The 22,179-nt window shown below is 35.0% G+C and overlaps 1 protein-coding gene across 1 annotated transcript in view; it reads left to right on the forward strand.

The window, feature by feature from the left end:
• The first annotated feature begins 814 nt into the window (after nucleotides 1–814).
• The window catches only part of Lim1 (LIM homeobox 1), a 65,611-nt gene continuing 44,246 nt past the window's right edge, over nucleotides 815–22,179 (forward strand). Inside the window, exon 1 of the mRNA XM_020949684.2 lies at nucleotides 815–1,924. Coding sequence (XP_020805343.1) covers nucleotides 1,882–1,924 — 43 coding nt within the window. The 5' untranslated portion in view covers nucleotides 815–1,881. The remainder of the gene's footprint in view (nucleotides 1,925–22,179) is intronic.

Below are 22,179 nucleotides of genomic sequence, written 5' to 3' on the forward strand. Positions count from 1 at the left end.
TATAAGATATATCACATTGTGACAAAAAAAATAAAAATATTTGCAAAAATCGTTACGAATAACGATATATGTGATGATGTTAAAATATAAAAGTTATGTAAAATTCCCTATATATTACCCAATTTTTCCTAATAAATTATACTATAGTCTACCGATCTAGCCCACTCCAATTCATATACATGTATATACATCCTGTTAGTCCTATTTCTATTATTTATTTATATATAAATATATTAAGGTGAACATTTTTATTTCAAAACTTATAACAACACTTTAATTACAAAGGATGAAACAAAATCTAAGATATATGCCTATTGGTGAATTAAAAATACAAAATGTTTTAGCTAGGCGCATTATTTTAAATACCGTTTTTATTTTGAAATTTTCATATGTTAATTTTTTTCATTACAATTTTTTTAATTCAAATAATATTATATTTTTTTGTACTGCAAAATGATAACAGAAACAACAATTGGCAAGAGAGTGAGATAACAACAACAACAAGCCCAAACGAAGAGTAGCAACAACAAAGCCATAGCGAGGAATCGTATGCTGCTGCACCAACAACAACAACAACAACAACAACACTTACCAGACCCTGAGAGAGAGAGAGAGCAGCCAGCGACTCCATTGCAGCGCCGCAAGCAGCGCAGTCGACGCCGCAGCAGCAGCAGCCAACGAACGACACCACCACTCGCTACATCTCGCTCTAGCAACTAGCCCATCAAAGGCGAACACCAGCGCCCCGATTAGCGGCAATGGGTACGAACGATACCGGCGCGGTCAGCTATCTCGCTCGCCCATTCGCCGCGCCATTCGTCGCCGCTTCGGCTCGGCGTTCGTGTGTGCGTTCGGCTTTTCAATCGGGCCGTCCGCTTTGCCGTCGCCGTTTGGCGTTTACCGTTTTCAGTTTTCAGTTTTTGTTTGACGTGACGTTCGTGAGGCGCTGCAAGCGCACGCAAAAACGGGGAAGACAAACGCTACGCTGTTCGATTTACCGCTTACCTTTCGAGTCAGCTGTTTCCGCCGCGCAAAAGAATAACCGTAGATCGACAAAATACAAAATTCAATTTTTTTGCAAGTGATTCGAAGCAACAGCACCATCAGCAACAACAACAACACAAGAATATACGAATAAGAAGCATTAAAAGCAAGCAACAAAACAAAAAGAAAATTCGAAAAAAGTGAAGTGTATAGAAAAAAATAAGGAGTTAATTACACGAAGAGAAGCAAGAAAAATATACACAACAACTAAATGCTACAAATCGCAAAATAACGGCATTTCGCGCTTTGTTTTTGTTTTTACTGAAATTGCCGCCGGCACACACGTGCTATCTCGCTCGACTTGCCTGCCGCCCCCACTCCGCTCCGCAGCCGCTCCACTCGCTCTCTGTTGATGCGCGCTTACCGTTAAGTGTGCAAGTGCGGATCCCCGCGTTTTCTCTCTTCCTTCGCCTGTCACCTCACCTCTCGCCTCTCTCACACACTCCCTCCCACACACTCGGAACTCGTACCCCTACCACGCACACACACACATTATTCAGGCTCAGACACACACACACAGAGACGCACACAGGACCCACAACATACGCACCGTTATTTTTGGAGACCTAACCCACTGACGCCCCCTCAAACAAGAAAGGAAGAAGCCGAAAAAAAGGTCACAAAGGCTCCCAAAACTTAACCCCCCTCCCCCCTTGCCAAAAAAAAAACAAGCGAAAAAGAACTCCATATATAATATCCCCCGGCATCAAAATATTCGACAACAAAATTCTCACCGAGGCCTCGAAAGCGCCCCTGAGGGCCGTCGCACTGGCGTCATTTCTGGGCGACGGGTTCGCCGCCCTCGGTAGCCGCGCCCCCCCGCCCAAGGACCATCTAATGGCGTTCGGGGCGGTACTGCACACCAGCCAGCACAATATCGGTAAGTGATCGTCATATCATGGGTTAATAGAGGGATCCATATCGCTTTGAATTTGAAAATGCGATAAAATGGGTTAAAACTAGAGATCAATAAATCATCTACGAAGAAGATTACTCATTATTATTATTATGTTCTAGGATAACTTTAAAAGATTACAAAGAAAGAGTTTGTAAATAGTAATCATCTATTATTCATGGTCTGGGTTTACAAGCCGTCTAGGGCTAATATCCTACCTAAAAGTTATATTAGATATGACAAATATAGTTTAAGGGATATTTCTGTAAAGCAGCGTTAAGGTCTAGAAAACTAAAAAGATATTTATGATAAACATCGTAGATTCCATGGGATAACTATAAAAATATTTTTGTTAATGATAAGAGATTCCTCGGGATAAAATTATATATATATTATAATATTAGAAATAGGCTTATATCAATAGACCCATTAGTTCCGTGTATCGGATGAGGTTTTTTAAGATCCTTTAGAAATTGCGAGTTGAGGATTCTTCTGATAAAAGAATATCTCATCCCATTTTCTATATTTTTTTTTTTTTTTAATAATTTGGAAAAGTATATTAAGCAAGCATGGTTTCTAAAATATGTATATCAATTTAATTGATACACCATTAAGATTCCTAAGAACGTAAACAAAAACTTTTTAGAGCATTATAAGGACTATTTCTGTCATTGAATATTTTTTAAGAGCTATACCGACGGGATTTTCCGCTTAATTCTTTCAATCTTATAAAACGCAACCCTAATTCACGGCTGCTTAAAACTTCAAGGATCTGGAAAAGGTGATCCTGCTATGATCCTGCTTCTGAGGTTTGTTGACACAGACTGGGATAGGCCATCAATGGGTTAAGATAAAAGGGAAGGGATTTTAATGGCGACGACTGGAAAGGCGGAAAAAAGTTTTTGCACTTTTGAACTTGTTTTCTATTTTTTTTTTCTGAAAGGGATCGCAGGACTAGAAAGGGAGAGAGGACTGGTCTAATGTACCTTCTCTGTCACTCTCTCTTCCTTTTTGTCTTCCTATTCCTGTGTCGCCTTTCCTTTTCCTTGGCCGCCTTGCCATCTCTCTTTCGCATGTCCATTTTGTGTGTGCTTTTGAAGTTTCTTGTTCTTTTGTTTTTGTTTTGATTTTTTGTTCCGTTTTTGTTGTAATTTTACGAAAAACTTTTGCGCAGTTGTCAAAGTTTTTCAGTTTGTTCCTCTTCTTTTTCCTGCCACTGCTGTCCTTCTTGTTCTTCGTTTTTTATAAGCTACTGGCTGTTGTTGTTTTTTCTTCTGTTTTTTGTTTTATTTCATTTGCTCTCCTGTCAAATTTTCACTTTTGCTGACTGTTTAATGTCAGAGGAAAAGTTTTATAAAAATTTTGTTGCAAATAGTAAGGCTATGGCAAAAAAGTTGTTTGTTTTTAAAATATATTTGGCACTGAAGGTTAAAAATCAGTCTAAAGTTTATAATTTTAACCTTGTAAATTATATAAATGAATTTTATAAAAATGTTGAAGTATTTATATTGAAAAAATGCTAAGAAAACTTGTTCTAAAATGTATTGGTCTTGTGTTTTTAAAGGTACCTATTTATTTGTACCATTTATATCCAGTTTCAATGGATATTTTAATGTTGTTTATACAAAAACAATTTAAAATAAGATTATTACATTTATTTTTCATATACCAAGGCTTACTTTTATTAAGAAACAATGTAAATAATTGAAAATATTGTCAAGAAAGCCTGAAATCTCTCTTAAAATTCCCAAAAATAATCCATAATATTGGAATTATGATTTACAACTTGTTAGTTACTAAATTTTCCTACAAATCTATAGAAATCAATAATGGCAAAGTAAAAATTTTAAGTGCAACTGCGAATCCGCCAGTAAAACTTGTTGACATTGGACATGAAGCGGGGAACACAATTTTCCTCCCTCATAAATTTGTTTTACAGAACTATTGTTTTTTGTTTTGTTTTGGTTTTCCTTTTTTCGGAGGCTCCGGAGGCGATTCAAGTCAAAAGCTGTCGACATTTTACTGGAAAATTGATGTTCAGGAAGCCATAGACTCCCGTTCGGTAGAGGTCTTTACAACTGCAGACGGATGACAAGTCGAGTCATAAAGCTGCCAAGCTTTCTTCTTCCTGCTTCTACCGTTTCTCAGCGAGTTTTCTTTTTCGATTTTCGTTGTACCCATTAGTTAATGAAGGGGGTCTTAAGTGGTAATAGGTCTTACATAGAATAAGGAGTTGGTTAAAGTTTAACAGAAATTCTTTGGGGAGAAAACTTTAAAATTGGTAGAAATGTTTGCAAAATTCTTAAAAGATTGATAGTACTTTATTTCGAATTTGATAGATGTTTTCTTTATTGAACTATACATTAATAATTATTTATTGTTTCTATGAAATATATAGAAATTTGATAAAAGAAAGGGATACAGCTAAAGGAAGATGTGTCCTGCTTTGAACAAGTCTTAAATCGCTTAATTTCTATATACAATTAAAACCCTAATCTTTGCTAACTAAACCTGGTTTCAAGTTTTTTCTCATGATAAATTCCTGCATTTATTTCCAATAACTTTGTTATCTATAAAAGATTTTCCTGTTCCTGTGTTGCATTTAAAGTGTTGATCACTTTCTAGGGTAATTCCCGGTCTTTGCTCTAACGAAACATTTCCCTGGACAGCCTCTACTCATTTTTCTTCATATATATCTTGCTGGCTGCATCTTTTCAATTTTTATTTTGCTGCCAGCTAAGCACGGCAGCAGCAGCAGCAGCAACTGCAACAGCAGCAGCAACTGCAACAGCAGCAGCAACTGCAACAGCAGCAGCAACTGCAACAGACGCAGCAGCAACAAAAGCTCATACTGGCAACGCCTTCAACAAAAGTTCGCGCTGCCGTTCATCAACATTTATGACTGGCCACAAAGGAAGATCATTACGATCCCGAAGATTAGGATGGATCGCCATGGACCTCTCTGCAACAATATTTCCGTGGAAGCTTTTGTCCGCGCCTCCAAGAAATGTGCATTTTCCTAGCCATATATTTTTTTTCCTTTTGGCTCCTTCTGTTCTTTTTTTATTATTATTATTTTTTGCAAAGGCATTTTTCTTTTCGAGTTTTTTTTTTGTTTTCATTTTTACGACGCAAAGAGCTGAAAGTCAGACTTTAAACTGCAACTTCAACTTGTCCATCAACGGGGTCTATGGATCCTTTGCTTGATTTATGGAGCAAGAAGCGTAGACACGGCAGCTGCTGCCGCATTTAGCAAACTGCCAGCAAAAGGGGTTAAGGTCTAGTTCTAGGGCGTGGTGTGGCCCATAAATTGCCATGCATAATGAGGCGTTGAGTCTCCAGCTCTCCCTCTTCCCCCTGTCAATACATATCCTACGAATTTTCACTGCCTTCGCCGGTGGTCCGGCAATAGGGAATAAATAAATAAAAATATATAATATAAACTGTAGAAAACACACTGTTTAAATATATATATTATATATTATACAGCTTCCAAAACCTATCGATAAAAAACCCGTTTCCAATCGCCGGCACTTTTAAATTAAAATCCAATATAAAGTCGCTCGATCCAGGTCCCCAGATAGCGGAAGCCAACCAAAGTCGTTAGGAATAATATAAAAAAAAAACGAGATCAATATATTTTTAGATCTTAACTAAATGAAGTTGTGCTTTAACAGCAAATGAAATGAGGCAGCAACTGAATTAAGGTTAAAATGTAGAATTTCTTGAGTGTAATAAATTTGTAAATTTTTTTGGAAAGTGTTTGTGTTTATTATGTGTTTCCAAAGGATTTTTAAACGTTTTCTAATTCCCAATTTTGTCAGTAATTATTTTCCTACGCTCAACATCCCCATAATTTTGTATCCCTCAATCCCTACTTGAGAATTTTAGGGCACCTTATTGCAAATATTTTTGTTTGTCTTAAGATTGCATTAAAATTAAATACATTGAATGAGACTAGAGTCTTGGGATTCATGATATCCTTTGGCTAAGTCGAGTTCTCAGATCTGGCAAATAGTTTTTAGCTTACTTCCCGTCTCACTCCTTTATGTCTGTCGCTGTCTTTGTCTCTGTCGCTGTCCCTGTCTCTGTCCCGTGCTATGAAAGTTATGAGGGGCCCCCCAACTGTTGGGAACTTTTCAATTTCTGCAATCCCGGGGCTTGGCCCGAACCAGAAACTGAAAACTGAAAACTGAAACTTGGCCGAGGGTAAGGCAACGTCGTCGCCTGTCCTCCTGTCGTGGAGCAAAAGAAGCCTCCTCCCTCAGCCTCACACCCCCTTTAACCCGCTGAAGCTCCCAATGCTCTTTTAGGTCGAAAGCTGAAATAGTAATTCACATTCATGGGCTCTGTGTGTGTCTGGGCCATGGTTTTCTGGTAGACTGATACTGGTTCTGCTTTTCGCCTTTTTGTTTCTGCTGACTTTATTTTTTTTTTGTACATTTTATTTGTACTCTTTGTTTTTTCGTTTTCTTTATGGATTTCTTGGGCCATTTTACGATTATTTTAAAGCTGTCAATAGTCCAGGCAACGTGTGAGATAATTTATATGCCATAAATTTCATTTGGCAAACTTCTACAGCCCACCTCCTTAACCCTTTTTCCAGTACCTGTCCCTTAACCCGTCGTATTTTGCTTTGCTTCTTTTTTCTAGCATTTTCTTGGGGGCTGTTGTTTCGGTGGCTTATCGCCTTCTTGGGCTTTTGATTTACAGCTCGGCACTCAACAGGTTAAGCTGCCTCCTAACCCTAAAACATTCTCCCTCTCTTACTCTTTCTCTTTCTAATTATAATTTACTATTACACCAAAAATTCTTCCTCGAAAAATCCTAAAAAAAATAATAAAAGAAAAGAAAAGAAAAAGGAAAACGCACGCCGAACAACAAGAAGAAAACGGTAGCTAAAGCCTCGGGGATTGATTTATAACCGAGAGATTGCAAAAAGCCCAGCGCAAATGGACGAGAAGATGATGAAGCAGCAGCCGTGGAAAAATAAAAAATAAGCAGGAGGTTGCTCTTTCTTACACGGAAAATAATAATATTAATAATAACAAAAATACATAATAAATAATAATAAAGAGTATTCTTAGTATAATAAAATATTTTGAATAGTGATTACTACTTGAATTTACTTACAAACAAATAGACAAGAACTTGTATATAGATTTGAGAGAGGGTTATAATTTGATTATTAAAAGAAAATGTGAATAAACTAATAAATGTATAAGAAATTAACTAAAGATAGGCAGTTTTCTTGTATATTCCGTAATTATATTAAGCATTTGGTCTTCATTTCAAATATATCAATTCCGGAAACCTAAATTCCTATATATTTGCAGTGAAAATCCATCATAACTCAGTCAAAAATGCATTAATTTTCAATCGGAAAACGTTTCAATGCTAGTTTTTATTAGGCTAACAAATCTGCATATTAATTTTATAATTTAAAATTGTTTAATTTTTTGTTGATTTTTTGTTGATAATTTTAACGATGTAATCCCTTAAAAAAATTTCAAAATTTTTCAAAATATAAATTTTTGCCGGACATGCCTAGAAAGTTTCGTCTGTTAATGCTGATCAAGAATATATATGATTTATAGGGTCGGAAATGACTTCTTCACTGCGTTAAACAATTCTGACTGAAATTGTAATACCCTTCAAGGGTATAAAACTTTATAACTCTATAATATTTATGGGACATTGCTTCATATTTTATATTCTCTATATATTTATATTCTAAACAAGTAAGTGATATATATTTTATTCAAGAGAATAAACTATAATCTCTTTGATTAACTTGCTTAAACTTATTTCAATCTCACTCATAGTAGTTTCTTTAATAAAAATAACTTCAATTCTGATTTAGAGCAAGTTCTTATCATGTAAACGTGTAGTAAATATTATTATAATGAAGAAATGAATAATAAATTATAAATACAAGAAATAAAATAAAATAATAATAAATGAAATGAATAACAAATCAAAACACAAGTTTCAGTGCAACAAAAGTTTAAAGTTGCTTTTGCTGAGTTAGCAATTGAGCCACTTGATGCTCTCACGCAGTTCGGTGGACAGGGGAAAGCAGAGGGAATATGGAGGTGGTGCCGCCGTTGCCGCCGCCGCCGCCGCCGCCGAAGGAGGTGGAGCAGCAGTGCTGATGCTGACCTTTAACCCACAACTCAAAGTCACAGACTGAACTCGCACGGCGCGGCGGCCAAAGAGCGGTTATGGGGAGGGGAGAAGGAGGGGGAGGGGGAGGGGGAAAGAGACACTGTCTCAGGTTGAGCAGTTCGTTCGTTCGGCTGGAACCAAAGAAAAACGATCGCGGAGCAGATGACCGCAGCAAACGTCGATTCGTTCCAAGTGCTCCAGCAGCAAGAAGAGCAAAGGAAAGCAAAAAAAAAAAAAACACAAGAAAAACACAAGAAAAAAAATTAAGAGGCATAGGTTACAGCAGCAGCTGCACAGCTCACAAAAATTTCAAAAACATTGTCGTATCAATTTTATATAAATTTTATTTTTCAGATTATATTAGATTTTAGACTATAAAGATAGATTTCCTTTTAATAATTATATTAAATTATTTTTGGAATATATAGAAAATATATGTCATTTTCAACCTAGCATTCGTATATATTTTTCTATTTTAATCCTTAAGGTTTCTTAATTCTATTTTTAAATACAAAAAACAAGAAGGGAATTAACCTGGATAAGCCGATTCTATATACCCATGCAGTTTGCATAAAATATAATATTTAATACATAAATATAAAAATATTGTGTTTAAAATATAGGATTAAATTGGAAATCGACTTAAAAAATTCACATTTTTCAATCAATATTTATTAATATTTTTCTATGACCAATTTTTTGACAATTAAAAAATTGTAAAATCTCATAACTAAGCCAAAAATTTATTAATTTCAAATCGGAAAGCTGTTCTATGCTAGTTTCTAATAGGTTAATAAATCTGCATACTCAATTTAAAATCTAAACAAAGTAAAATTTTTTCCATTTTTTTTATTTAATTTAACGATAAAACCCCTTAAAAAATGTGGAAAAAATTTAAAAAAATTTTATTTCTATCGTACATGGCTAGATCGATTCGGCTGTTGATGCTGATCAAGAATATATATGATTTATAGGGTCGAAATGACTCCTTCACATAATTACAAGCTTCAGACTAGAATTATAATACCCTGCAAGGGTATAAAAATAAATGAAATTTTAAAAAAATTAGAGACGGAATTCGCACATGTTTAAAATTATATTTATATAAAAAATAATATATTTAGTTCCATAATAATCCTCAAGGTTATTTTGTGTGTTGTTTTCGATACCTTTACTCTGTCTCTGTGTGTGGGTGAGTTGTGTGTGTATGCTGTGTGAGCTGTGTCAAGTGAAGCGTTTCCCCCGCATTTTCCTCGCTTTTCCCGGTCTCTTAAGGGTCCCCTGTCCGCAAATCATCAATAATCGTAGGGAAAATGTATTAAGAAAGAGCAGTAATAATGATGCGTGTAATGCTGCTGCTTCTTTTTTTCCCTATACATATATTTTCGGCGCGGTGTGTCTCCAACTTCTCATCGGTATATTACCATCATCATCATCATTATAATCATCATCATCGCCTCGCATCAATTTGTTATGCACTTTTATTGTTCGTTTATTAATTTGATTATACGGCTGCATTAAAAAAAAAAATGTAGAAGAAGGAGGAAAAACCCTGCCTGACTTTGCGGGCGCCAAGAAATTAACGCAGCTCTTACTTTTTATTGCTCATATGCAAATTAATTAATCAAAATCCGAAGCTCCCTCTTTGTGGGTCTCTCTCTCTCTCTCTGTCTTATGTTTTTTATTTCAGTTTTTATATTTTGTTGTATTTCTTTGCTGATTTTTACTGCTCGGTGTTTGGCAAATCATTTGCGGCAAACATCTAAAACGCAGCAGGAGCGATCGCCGCCGCGTCTTATCAATGGGGTCCCCCGAGGTCCCCGGGGGCCCCCAAAAGCGAATCAACCGCTTTGCCCCAACCGGAACCGATTGGAACAGTTACGAATCGAATCGAAACGAATTGTAGCGGTTAAATATTGGCAGAAGCCAACAAACTAATTTTTATATATATATTGTTTAATTTTTCTTAATTTTTTCTTAGTTTTCTGCATTTTTCTTTAGGTTTTTTAATTTTTTCAAATTATTCTTTATAAATTTTTCGTATTATTTTGACAGAAAACAATATTAGAGTTATATATAAAGCACTATTTAAATAAACCCTCCAGAAGAGTTATTGAAAATATAGAATATTTCAATATTTGAAGCTCAAGAAATTTATTTAAACAAATCTTAATTACACAAATGAAAAACCACTAAAACCATTTAATAGAGTTAATTTCCTATAAGTCAGGAATATTTGAGTTCAAAATCCTTTAGGATGTTCCAGAAAAACGTAGACTCTTTCCATTGCTTAATTTGTTTTTTCCCCTCGGTTAAAATTTAATCGTTTAACATATTTAAACACCAAAAAAATAAAGCCAAGTTTCCTTTAAATCGAAAAACCAGGCTGAATCAGAGGAGGAAAAAAAAAACGGAAAATATTCCCATTCCACTGTCGGCTGGGACTTTTCCCCCTTGGTTCGCTTTTCCTTATCGCTGGAACAGACATACCCCCCGCCCCCCTTCAGAACCACGGGCTGCTTGCTGTTTTCACCCCCCCTGGTTTTTCATACTTTGTCCTTCGGTATCAACCCACCTCCTCTCTCGCTCTCTTTTCGGGTGCGTGTCCTCAGCTGCTCCTGATGCTGGTCCACTGATAAGCCTTGTCAAAAGTTGACTTTCCGCACGCGGGGGGATGACGATGATATTGTGGCAACGCGAGCGCAAAAAAAAAGAAACAAAAAAAAAAAGGGGGCGGTTGGGCAGCATCTCTACGTGCATTCGCATTCAAGGTTAAACTGAGGAAAGATTGCGATAAAACGATAAAAGAATTTTATGTTTATGTTTTCAGGGAGGCGAAGGGGAGAGCATAAATTTAGAGCTTATCGCTCTGGCAGCCCAAGATAAACCGCAGAATTCTGGCCAACCCTCCCGATATATATATTCTTTTCGATAGTTGAATCGATAAAACTGATATTTGATATTTTTTAAAAGGATTTCGATACTCCACTGAGAATCATTTTCACTACTTTTTATATACAAAATGCTGCTTAAAGTCTGAAACAATTTAGCCAATATATTCTTAAATTTAAAGGCTTCAATCAAGAACAGATTTGAAGCCTTTCCGCCAGGCATACCAACAACAACTTTCCCAAGACAGGACACATGTCCATCAAAAATGAAGGTATATTGATACACAACGAGGACACATGAAGTTTTCCGATTATGGGATTGTTCAAATTATTATTATTATTATTATTATTGCTACTGCCTAGCTGCTCTTTCTCTCTCTATATCCTAGTGCCAAGATTGTTTATTATTAATTGCATTTTGGGGCTGGCAAGCTGCACTTGGAGTGCCACAAAGCGCAATAAATTCTGCAAAATTAATGTGCAAAACCAATTAAAGGACAATTTGTGCTCAGCTACAGGAGAGAATGTCCTTGCTGCTTTCTGCATTGCTGCTGATCATTATAATATGCATAATATTATGCTTGTCTTGGCCCACAAAATGGTTATGGCTAAAAAGTTGCCAACTTTGGCCAGGCTTCGAGCTAAATTTTGCCAATCAAAGCAGAAATTTTCCAGCAATCACAGGCTCCTCCCTCCCCCTGTCCTCCTGTAGTCCTGTATGTGTGTGTCTGTGTGTGTGTGGGAAAATTTTTGGGGGCGGTTGGGGCGTAGAAGTGCATACGCTTTATTTGGCACAAAACTTTAAACCCTTAATCGCATTAAGCGCTGACTAAAGTCAGTCAGCAAATGCACCAGCAAAATGAATGGAGGGGGCGGAAAAGCCGAGGAAAAGCGGGAAAAATGGGTGAAAATAGAGGGGGGAAAATAAGCGAAACAGTGCACAGTCTGTTTTGTGAACATTTTCTTCAAGTAAATTAATTGTTCAGAGTTAGGTTTTGGGTATAAATTGCAAAGACTCGGAAATAAATAGAGCTCCAGTTGTATTTAAAATTTATATGAAGTTTTTTGTCTTTGAAGATCCATAAAAAAACACAGATGAGGTAGAAAAGTACAAATAAATATTTTAGGTATGCAAAGTTGTGAATAAATTCACTAGAAATTTTAAAGAATTAATGAGCTAATGTTAAATACTTTCGTGGTAGAAATATGCAAAATTATCACTGATAAGTATCTTAGTTTAAATCTTAATTTGTATATATTATTTATTTCATTTAAAATTATGTTAATATATCCTAAAATAATAAAAACATAATTCTAATAATATTTATTACTTTACAAGCCTATAGGTTATATTTGATCTTCATATCGAGTACACCTACTCTATAACATATATTTATAACCACAAAAAGACATTTACACATTTATGAGACCCACCCTACCTTTTGCTTGCATTAAATATTGAAAAATGCAAATTTACAAATACATAAATTTTCAATGAATCGGCAACACCAAAAGCATTTAAAATCAATCAATGGCCCGGACCTGCCCAGACTTTTGCCAATACAAAAAACAAAAGGCAGGTGGCCATAGGGGCTGGGGAAAGGATTTTTGAGGGGGGGAAACTTGGGGCTTTTTGGTTTGAGGATTGAAAATACCACATCAAATGAGCCCAGGCCCAGGTAACCGCTGAACTTAGCAGGTGAGCTGAGGCGGGAGAGTGTCGCAATATTAACAAAATAAACACACAGAGAGAGATGAGAGATGAGAGGAGAGAGAGTTAAACCCCGAACTGAAACCGAATGAAAATCCCCCAAACAACAGACCGCAATGTGATGCACTTCATGTCCTTGCGGCGAGATCCTGTTTGAGCTGCCGTGGATTCTGCGGCTACCCAGTGGGCGGTGAATGGTCACAGGAGTTTGCTCTTTAAACAAGAATTCATTTTCAGTTAGAGCAGAGAAAAACAATGATAGAAGAGTATTAAGTTATGTGATTGAGAGGTAGGAAAATAATATAATAACTCTATGTAAAAAGAGGAATTTAATTATGGAAATGTTTCTTAATTACTTTTGCTATTTTATTTATCTTTAATTGAAAGTAAATTTAACTAGATATCTATCTAGATAGACATCTAAATATATATTTGAATACCTATCTTTAAATCTTTCCAAGTATCCGTTTAAACATCTATCTAAATATCCATCTAAATTTTAATCTTTATACCTATTTTTATATCTATCTGAGTATCTATATATCTATCTTTTGAAATATCTTTCTTAATATCTCTCAATATGAATATCTATCTAAATATTCATCTAAATTTTAATCTTTATACCCATTTTTATATCTATCTGAGTATCTATCTTAATATATATTTCAATATCAATCGTAATGTCTTCCTAAAAATCAATCTATATATTTATCTAAATATTTATCTATAAATCCAGCTAGAAATATATTTCGAAATGCATCTTTGCTTATGTATAAAATATAAATACAAATATACAAAGGTTGTTTATTCTCTTTACATATTTGTACATATCATTTTCCTTTGGGTCCCATTTCCCTGCACACTATTTTCAATACATGTACCCATATATGTACTTGTATATTTTTTTCCCCCCATTTTCTCTAGTTTTGTGGAAATGCCATCAGCATTCACAGAGCCTGACTTAGGGAACGAATGACTCCTTTGGGGTGGTGGTTGTTGTTGTTGCGCCAGCATATCAAATAGGAAAAACCTCTGCAAAAATATGGAAAAAAGCTAAAGAAAAAAAAAATATATATATATATATCCTGAGATCTGGTTGGGGTTGAGGGGGGAATATGTCATGTCTGTGGGGGAGGTTGTTGTCCTCGTTGGCTCGTGTTTTTGTGTCCGTGGCACATCACTCATACGCTAAGGCTTATCATTGGCTATCTGTCTGCTGACAAACAACAACAGCAGGAGCAGTAGCAGTAGCAGGAGAAGGAGAAGGAGCAGTAGCAGGAGAAAGAGAAGGAGCAGGAGAAGGAGCAGGAGAAGGAGCTGGAGAAGGAGCAGCATCCTCTCCCCCAAGGGGTGGTGAATATGAAAGGAAGAAGAATCCAAACTTACGAGAGCCACCCCAAAAAATTGCAGGCATCGCACTCTCTCTCTCTCTCGCTTTCTCTCTCTCTCTCTCTTGCTTTCTCATCTCGTTTGAGGCTCAGGACTCTTGGCTCCATCTCACTCAGTCAGGAGAAGTGTGATTTTTATGGGGCGACAAAAGGAGAGGAAAACAAGATGAAAAAAATAAAGGAAAATAAAATAAGAAAACGAGGAGGAAAAAATACAGAGATATAGCTCTCGACGAATGAACGAGGTTGGGATATAAAACTCTCCCTTTGGGGGGCCTATAAAAATCTCTGCAACTGACGACAATGTTGATGATGACGACTATGAAAATGGAGATGAAGATGAAGATGGAGATGAAGATGGAAATGGAGATGAAAATGGTTGATGAGATTGGCAAAAAGACTTGAATGAAAAAAGGTTAGGACGGAAAAAGCAAGCCAAGAACTATGAAAGATACATAAAATAACTTTTGATTTTAAGGTATTTTCAGCAGATGATAACATATATCATATTTATAATATATAGTAAAATATGTAGAAATAATATAAACATTATTTATTAAACAATACATAATAAAACATAATACTTATTTAAATTGTGAATTATAGATTATCAGTAGAAAAGCTACAAACTCTCTTAACAAATAATTTAAGATAATTATCTTGATTGCATTTAATATAAGATACTTTTTTTAATGACAAGTAAATTAGGTTTAAAAATAATTCAAAATTAAAAAAAAAATGCTCCTTGATGATTGATCATCCTTTTAAAACCCGGAATTCATTTTGGCCAAATTTCTCTGCACGGCCATTTGTGTAATGTAAATTTTGGCCTCATATTCATTCCTTTTTTTTTGAAGTTTTTTTCTTTGTTGTTGTTTTCCTTTTTGTATTTATATTTTTCCAAACACAACACACCATAAGGGAGACAAGGAGATAAGGACAACTGTGGAAAGAGAGGGCATGCGAGAGAAATACGCCTCCTTTTCTGTAACTCATGCATATAAAGTATCTGCTAGATACACAGACGTGGTTCGATGGGTTCAAAATAAAGGGGTTTTATGCGGCTTGAGGTGAGGCCTCTCGATGTAGATAGGCGGCAGCCCAGAAGCCATCGTCTCGCATCATGAAATTGTTTACTTTGCCATTATATTCAGGCCTCGTCTCCGCCCAAAAAAAAAAAAAAAAACACAAAAACAAAACAAAAAAGCGATGAAAAAACAAGGAAAAAATGAAACAGAAACTGCAGGAGTTTCCTCTCAGTTTTTTTATGGAATACTTTGCCAATACCTAGTATTAGTTAGTTACTCGTCTCGCAAAATTGATCGGAAAATACTTGTTTTCACTGCATTTCCTTCAGAAATGTATTATTTTAAAGAATATTTATAAATAAATATAATAATATAATATAAATAATAAATAAAAAGAAAGAAACTAACATCGGAATGCTGGTATTTATGTATCCTTGCAGTTTTCAATCATATTATAGGATCGAATCGGAAATCGATCATAACTAAGCTTCAAATATTCGCAATTGCATCGATATATATTGATATTTTTGGATGACAATTTTATCGACCAATGGAAGCTTAAAAATTGCGTAACTCAGCTAAAAAAGCACAAATTTGAATTCGGAAAGTAGTCCTACGTTATTTTTTACTAGCTTTATAAATTTGCATACTCTATTTAAAATCTAAATTTTTTTTTCAAATTTCTTCGATGCAAAAACCTTAAAAAAATTATCGAAAAAAAATTAACAAAATTTGTTTCTGCCGGAGATGGCTAGAAAGATTCGCCTGTTGATGCTGATCAAGAATATATTTGATTTATAGGGTCAGAAATGACTCCTTCATAAAGATTCAAGCTTCAGACTAAAGTTGCAAGATATATTTAAAAAAAAATAATAAAAAATTTGGTATCACAATATACCCAAAAATTCAATCAATAAAGGTGTGAAAAATACCAAAATATACTGGAAAATACTTGTTTTAAAATAAATTCACTGCATTTTCCTGAACACCTCTCTGATTTCTTCTTTTTTAGTCACCTTTTATTTGGGAACTATTTTTGCATTTCTTTCTCGAACTTCCCTTTTAGCTTCTTCCCCGTGCTAGCTTTTCACCTTCTTCCCCCCCAAAGCCCCACCAATTTTGTCTCCTATTTTTAATGCAATTCGTTGCGCCTGATTTGACAATTTTGATTGCATTTTCCACTCGTTTCCCCAGAAGTAGTAGTGGCTGGGTTAAACCATGTCTGCCCTCGAAGACTCTTTGGAGTCTGTCTCCCCACTATCCCCACTCCCCTTTTGCTTTTAATATATGTACATTTTTGTTTTTTTTTCGGATGTATAAAATCCATAAAGAATATTTAATGTTGCGTTCGCTTCGAGGCTAAAGTTCAACCGTTTGGCTTTGTTTTTGTTGATATGCTTGAAATATTAATATAAAACTTAACACCTATTTTTGCGGTTTCTCTGCTGCTGCTGTTGTTGTTATTAATATTATTAATATTATCATTGTTGTTGCTGTTTGTTGTCATCGCTTCGCTCACACAAATTGTTCACGTTAAACTTGTTAACATTTTAATTACATAATTAGTTGCGATATAGCAAAATAAAAATAAAAATACAAAAAAAGCTGTCTCGGCAAAGAAAAAAGGGGAAAAAAATTAAAATAAATAAGACAACAAAAACGAAATACTGAATATTAATGAGTTTTATGAGGGTTGGGCGCCGCAAAGGAAACTTGAATAAATGTAGTGGGAAGATTATACGCTAGTGAGTTCGATAATTGTTGTTAAAAATTTAACCCAAATATATTTTGGAATATTTATAAATATTATTAAAATTTTATGAATAAAATAATTATGCGGTTAGCCAACATTTTAGTGAGTTTTTGTGAGAAAAACCAATCCTTGGAACATTGATAGATATTATAAACATTGAATTAATATAAAGAATAATTTACTAAGAATCTTTTAAGTTACTTTCTCAGCAGAACAAATCATTTTCTTTAAGATTTAATTCCCTGGAATATTAGTTCTCTTTTTCCCCTATTTTCCTCAACTCGTTTTCCCTGCAAGTTTATTTCGTATTACGCAAATGCTTCCATGCAACTTCCCTTTATCTAGCCTTTTTCCCTTCGTTTCCCCCTGGTTTTTCCCCATGGTTCTCTCCCATTTTCATTTCAGCCATTTGTTTGGCTTTTTTCCTACTTTTGGCTGCTGCATTTCCATTTGGATTTTTGCATAAGATTTGCCCAGCATAAAAAGTACGAGCATGCAAATAGAAAAATAATACAACACAGAAAAAAGAGGAGGAAAAACATGGCTTGGCGAAGAAACAGCAGCTGGAAAAAAAAGAAAGAAAAGAAAATGATTGCGATTGAGCGACGGTTGCTGCTGCTGGTTTGGATTTTCTTTTCTTTCTTGTGGCTTTAACATTTTAGTCACGTTTTCAGCTTGGCCAAGAGCCGAGGGGGGTGGGGTGATGGGCGGTGTGCAGGAGGGCCAGGGGGCGTAACCAACATGGCGCAGCAAGTGCTTTGGCAAAAAGTTGAAGCTGATTTTTATTATTTCCCATTTTTTTTGTTTTTTTTTTGCTGTTGTTGTTGCACTTTTTTTTTTTTACCCAGCACTGCTGCTGATGTCGAACGAATTTTTCACAGTTTGTGGCGCAGACGACAATGGTCAAAAGTTTGGTTTTGCTATTTCTGTCCATTGTTGTGGTTGCTTCTGTGGCCATTGTGCACAGTGGGGTTTCGAGTTGGAAGAAAAATTAAGCCTCTAAAGTTGTAGGAGAATATATATTTTTGTAGCTTTAAAATTAATAAAAAAAAGTTGTGAAGTATATTTAATAATATAAGCTCAAGTTCTTGAGTCTTAATTTCGAATGCTTCGCTTAAGACGAGATTATTTTATATTTCTAGGGTTCTAATAAAGAGAAAATATATAAAAATATATCAAATATAAAAACCTCAATTTGTTTATTTTTTTATATATTAATGACTTTTGAATTTCGTTTACTACAAAAGCCTCACTGTACTTTCTGTGGCCTGATGTTGGTCAAGCCACAGCAGAAGCAGTTACGGCAGCTGGGGAACAGAGTTCAGTTCATTTGTTATTTTTTTCCAGACTCATCCTTATATTTTTTTCCTTACTTTTTTTATATATTTTTTATTTTGTTGTATTTTTTTTTTCTTTTTTTTTGGGCCGGTCTTTTGGGTGTTGCCGGGAACAACCCAGCGAGCCATGAAGAAGCTGCTGCTGTTGCTTGCATTATAAATGCAGTTAGTCCGTGGATTGCGGAGAAGCTGGAACACAATTATATAGCCTTCCATATATATATATATATATCTATATATATATGTATATAAATGGGTGTGTGTGAGCGCGGAAAATGTTGTGCAAAATGCTTTGTACGTGTCTCGGCTGCCACTTTGCACTTTTCTTTCAGTTCTGCGATGCGGTCAATGCCTGCCACACAGATCCATGCACACGGAAAGAAAGAATTTATAATAAACAAATAAAAAAAAGGAAAATGTTTAAAATTCAAATTCAAAATTAAAGTTTTTATATAACTTTTTACTAGGGAACTTTAGTTTAAGCAGTAAGCAAACTCAGACTATTTATATTTATACAAATATATATTATTTTTAAGAATATTAAAACTATTCAGAAACCTTCTTCTTTCTTTTATAATATATATTGAGCTTTAAGCTCTTTAACATATATTTAAAAATATATACAAATCAATATTTATCCTCGGCATAGAGAAAAAAATTCAGAGAAAAAAACTGAACTGTAGAGAAAGAGTACCAAAAAAAAAAATGGCAATGAGAAGCGCCTAGAGCCGAGATATTTCGCTTCGTTCCAGTAGCTGGCAATTTTTCACATCGTTACATAAATTTCAGCGAAAATAAATGGCCAACGGTAGCCAAAAGTGCACTCAACAATATTTAAATTGCGACACTTAAGCAGCAGAAGCAACAACAACAACAATAACACCAACACCAACAACAACAACACCACAAACACCAACAGGCAACAACAACGTGGTCGGCGTCTGCAAACAACAATTTGTCGCTTTTTAAAAACGCGCCAGAAGGCACGAATAATAAAGTCCAGGGCCCGCCAAGGTGCCGGACACAACTGACAGAGGGCGAAAAAGAAATGTATAAAGTAAAAAATTAAAAAAACACAAGAAGAAAACAAAAAAGAAGTGGCTTGATAAAAAGTCCCGAAAAACTGCCAAGGCAAAGAGGAAGTTTATAGGTTTCGGGTAGCTAAAATGCTAAAAACAATTAATGAAAAATTCACTAAAGACTAGAAATCAAAAAGAAAAGTACAATCAATTAAAAGTGCATTTTATGAATCACTTAAAAGTATCAATTTACAGTTGTAATTTAGGTAAATAATTACACCAACGATCATATATAGAAATTATAAAATATATAAAATATATTTCAAAAGATAAAGAAAAATTACAATAATAATTAAAAAAAAAACAAAAATCTACAATTACAACAATGTTAACATCAATTATACATAAACTACCTATATAGTAAACCAACTGATATTAAGTGGTTCTATTAAGAACGGCAATAGAAACTTAAATATTTGCCAAACATAATTACCACCATAAAAACAATAAATAATAGCACCAATACAGATATAGAATAACCATTAAATGCGACACCAGCAAAACAACCGTAATTACAACAAAGCACAAGAAAGACTACAGAAATTACACCAACAGTAACGAACAGTAACATGCACGACAGCAACACGAACCACATTTAACCCAAGTTTTCAACGCTTTCGTATAGTTCATTGAGCCTCGCTCCGGGGTCCGTTTGCTGCTCAGGTTTTCGTTCTGGCAGCATCTCCTCAACATCAGAGTCCACATGCACCATGCCCCATGCCCATCCTCATTCCCATTCCCCCAAATACATCCGCATCCCGCCATTTCGTTCCGTCTATAAACGTCTATAACCTTCATTAAAAATTGTCTGCAGCGGCATGAAATGATTGATAACATCCGTCAATTTTGACATATGCGGCAAGGTCTGGACTTGAAACTTGCAACTTGCCACTTGCGATGATGTTGTTGTTGTTGGTGTTGGTATTGTTGGTGTTGTTGTTGATGTTACTGGTAGGTAGGTAGGATGTTCGTTATAATTCTTGGCTGTTCTTCAAGCTCCTTCTTTCCTGTTCTTTTACTTCTTGTTTTCTTTTTTTTTTTTTTGGTTCTCTGCTCTTGTGTTAGCAGCGAAAATGAGTCAATTCGTCAATCAATCAGTGTGTCAGTTGCTCATTTATAACGGCCAAGCATTTGCTGTCGTGCCCCGCACCGCCTTCCTGGGGGCTTCATTCATTCATTCATTTTGTTTCTCTTTTTTTTTTGGGGTTTTATCAGTTCGAAGCTCGAGGCTGTGGCTACTGTCGGTTGTACGGGGCGTATGAGTAACGCGAAAAAAAAACAATATAATAATATTAATAATAATATGAAGGAGATGAAAAAAATGTTGAAGAGGCTACACCCTAAGCTTTATTAATGTGGGTCATGTCATTGTGGGAGTTGAAGGAATTTTGAAGGGAGTTTATGATATATATTTTTGAGCAGAGGAACAGAGGAATTCCGTTCATCTCCTTTGGCAGTGTCAGTAATTTGTCTTCTCGCTGGGGTTTATTCTTGGTCGTTAATATTCGTTTCTATAAACGTTTGGTTTATTTTTTATCATTACTTATGTTTATTATTCATATTTATATATTATTTTTGAAGCAGCAATTTGTAGTTTTCTTTTACCAATTGGTAGGTTTGGTTTGATTTAATGTTTTTAGGATTAATAAAAGGGGACATTTATGAAGGATGTAGGTAATATTCTTATAATATTTGTGTATAAGTCAATCAATTTAAACTTTTCCTATTTATTAATATATTTTTTTTCTTGTTTTTTATCTTTTCATATTTATTTATATTTTGTTGTTTGTATTTATCATTTAGTTCCCATCACATTCCTCCCACTTCCTTTTCCCATTCATGTGACTCCTTTTTATCCATCCTTTCTTTATTTAAAACATCCTCCCTTCCTCCTTCCACTTGCTTTGGCTCTTCCTTTCCGAATTCTCCTTCTGCTGTTCCCGCCTCTTCCTCATTTTTCTCACCTCTTCCTGGTCTCCCCGCCTTGAATGTTTAAAAACTTTTTGAATGAAAATAAATTTTCACACACAAGTTTCGGTTTTTTTTTTTTTTTTTTTTTTTTTTTTTTTTTTTGACTCTCCTCTGCATTTTCTGTGGCTTGTTTTCAGTTTCTTTTATATTTTGCGGACTCTTGTGTTTATATATATGTATATATATATTTTGTACCTGGTCACGCCCGCCAAGTAGGCCTCACCTGCAAATGTTGAACAAACGAACACAAAAGTTTGTTCTTCTTTTAGGAATTAAAAATACAAAAAAGTACAAAAAAAAAAATATAAAGAAAAGGAAGCGAGTTCCTGGCCTTTTGCAACTCCATTGACTGATTGACTGCGAAAGGAGGCAGTTGGTTCAGCTCCTTATCCACCAGCTTCCACCTCCTTTATCTCTCTTTTGGAGGAGGAATCCTTCTCCCTGACTCCCCCCCTCTTCTTTACTCCCACTTTTGTTTTATTTTTTATTCTTTTTTTTTCTCTCGACTCAAGTTTCTCAGGCCTCGGGGCTCCATTTTGGCTTGGCCTCTATCATTATTCGGTTGCACTTCTCTCGATTTTGCTTATTCACACACAGCACAGAGGTGGTACTCGCCCCGAATAAAAAAGAAACCTATATGTATTATATATATATATATATACATATATATGTATATGTGTATGTGCCACGCCTCCGGAACCGCCTTTTCTGGCAGAACTAACAAGGTGGAAGATCTTAAAACATTGATTCTTGCACCGAAAATAACGGATAGAGTTTTTTAAATATTCACAATATTAAATATTACGAATATTCAATATTAAATGTGACTAAAAGCTAAAATTATAATATTAAACTTAATAATAAATACATAAAATCAAAGTTATTTGAATGATTATTATATATTTTAGTATAGT

This window comes from Drosophila serrata, unplaced genomic scaffold (assembly GCF_035046125.1).
Source record: "Drosophila serrata isolate PLE 108 unplaced genomic scaffold, ASM3504612v1 contig_276, whole genome shotgun sequence".
In the NCBI taxonomy this organism is placed as follows: domain Eukaryota; kingdom Metazoa; phylum Arthropoda; class Insecta; order Diptera; family Drosophilidae; genus Drosophila; species Drosophila serrata.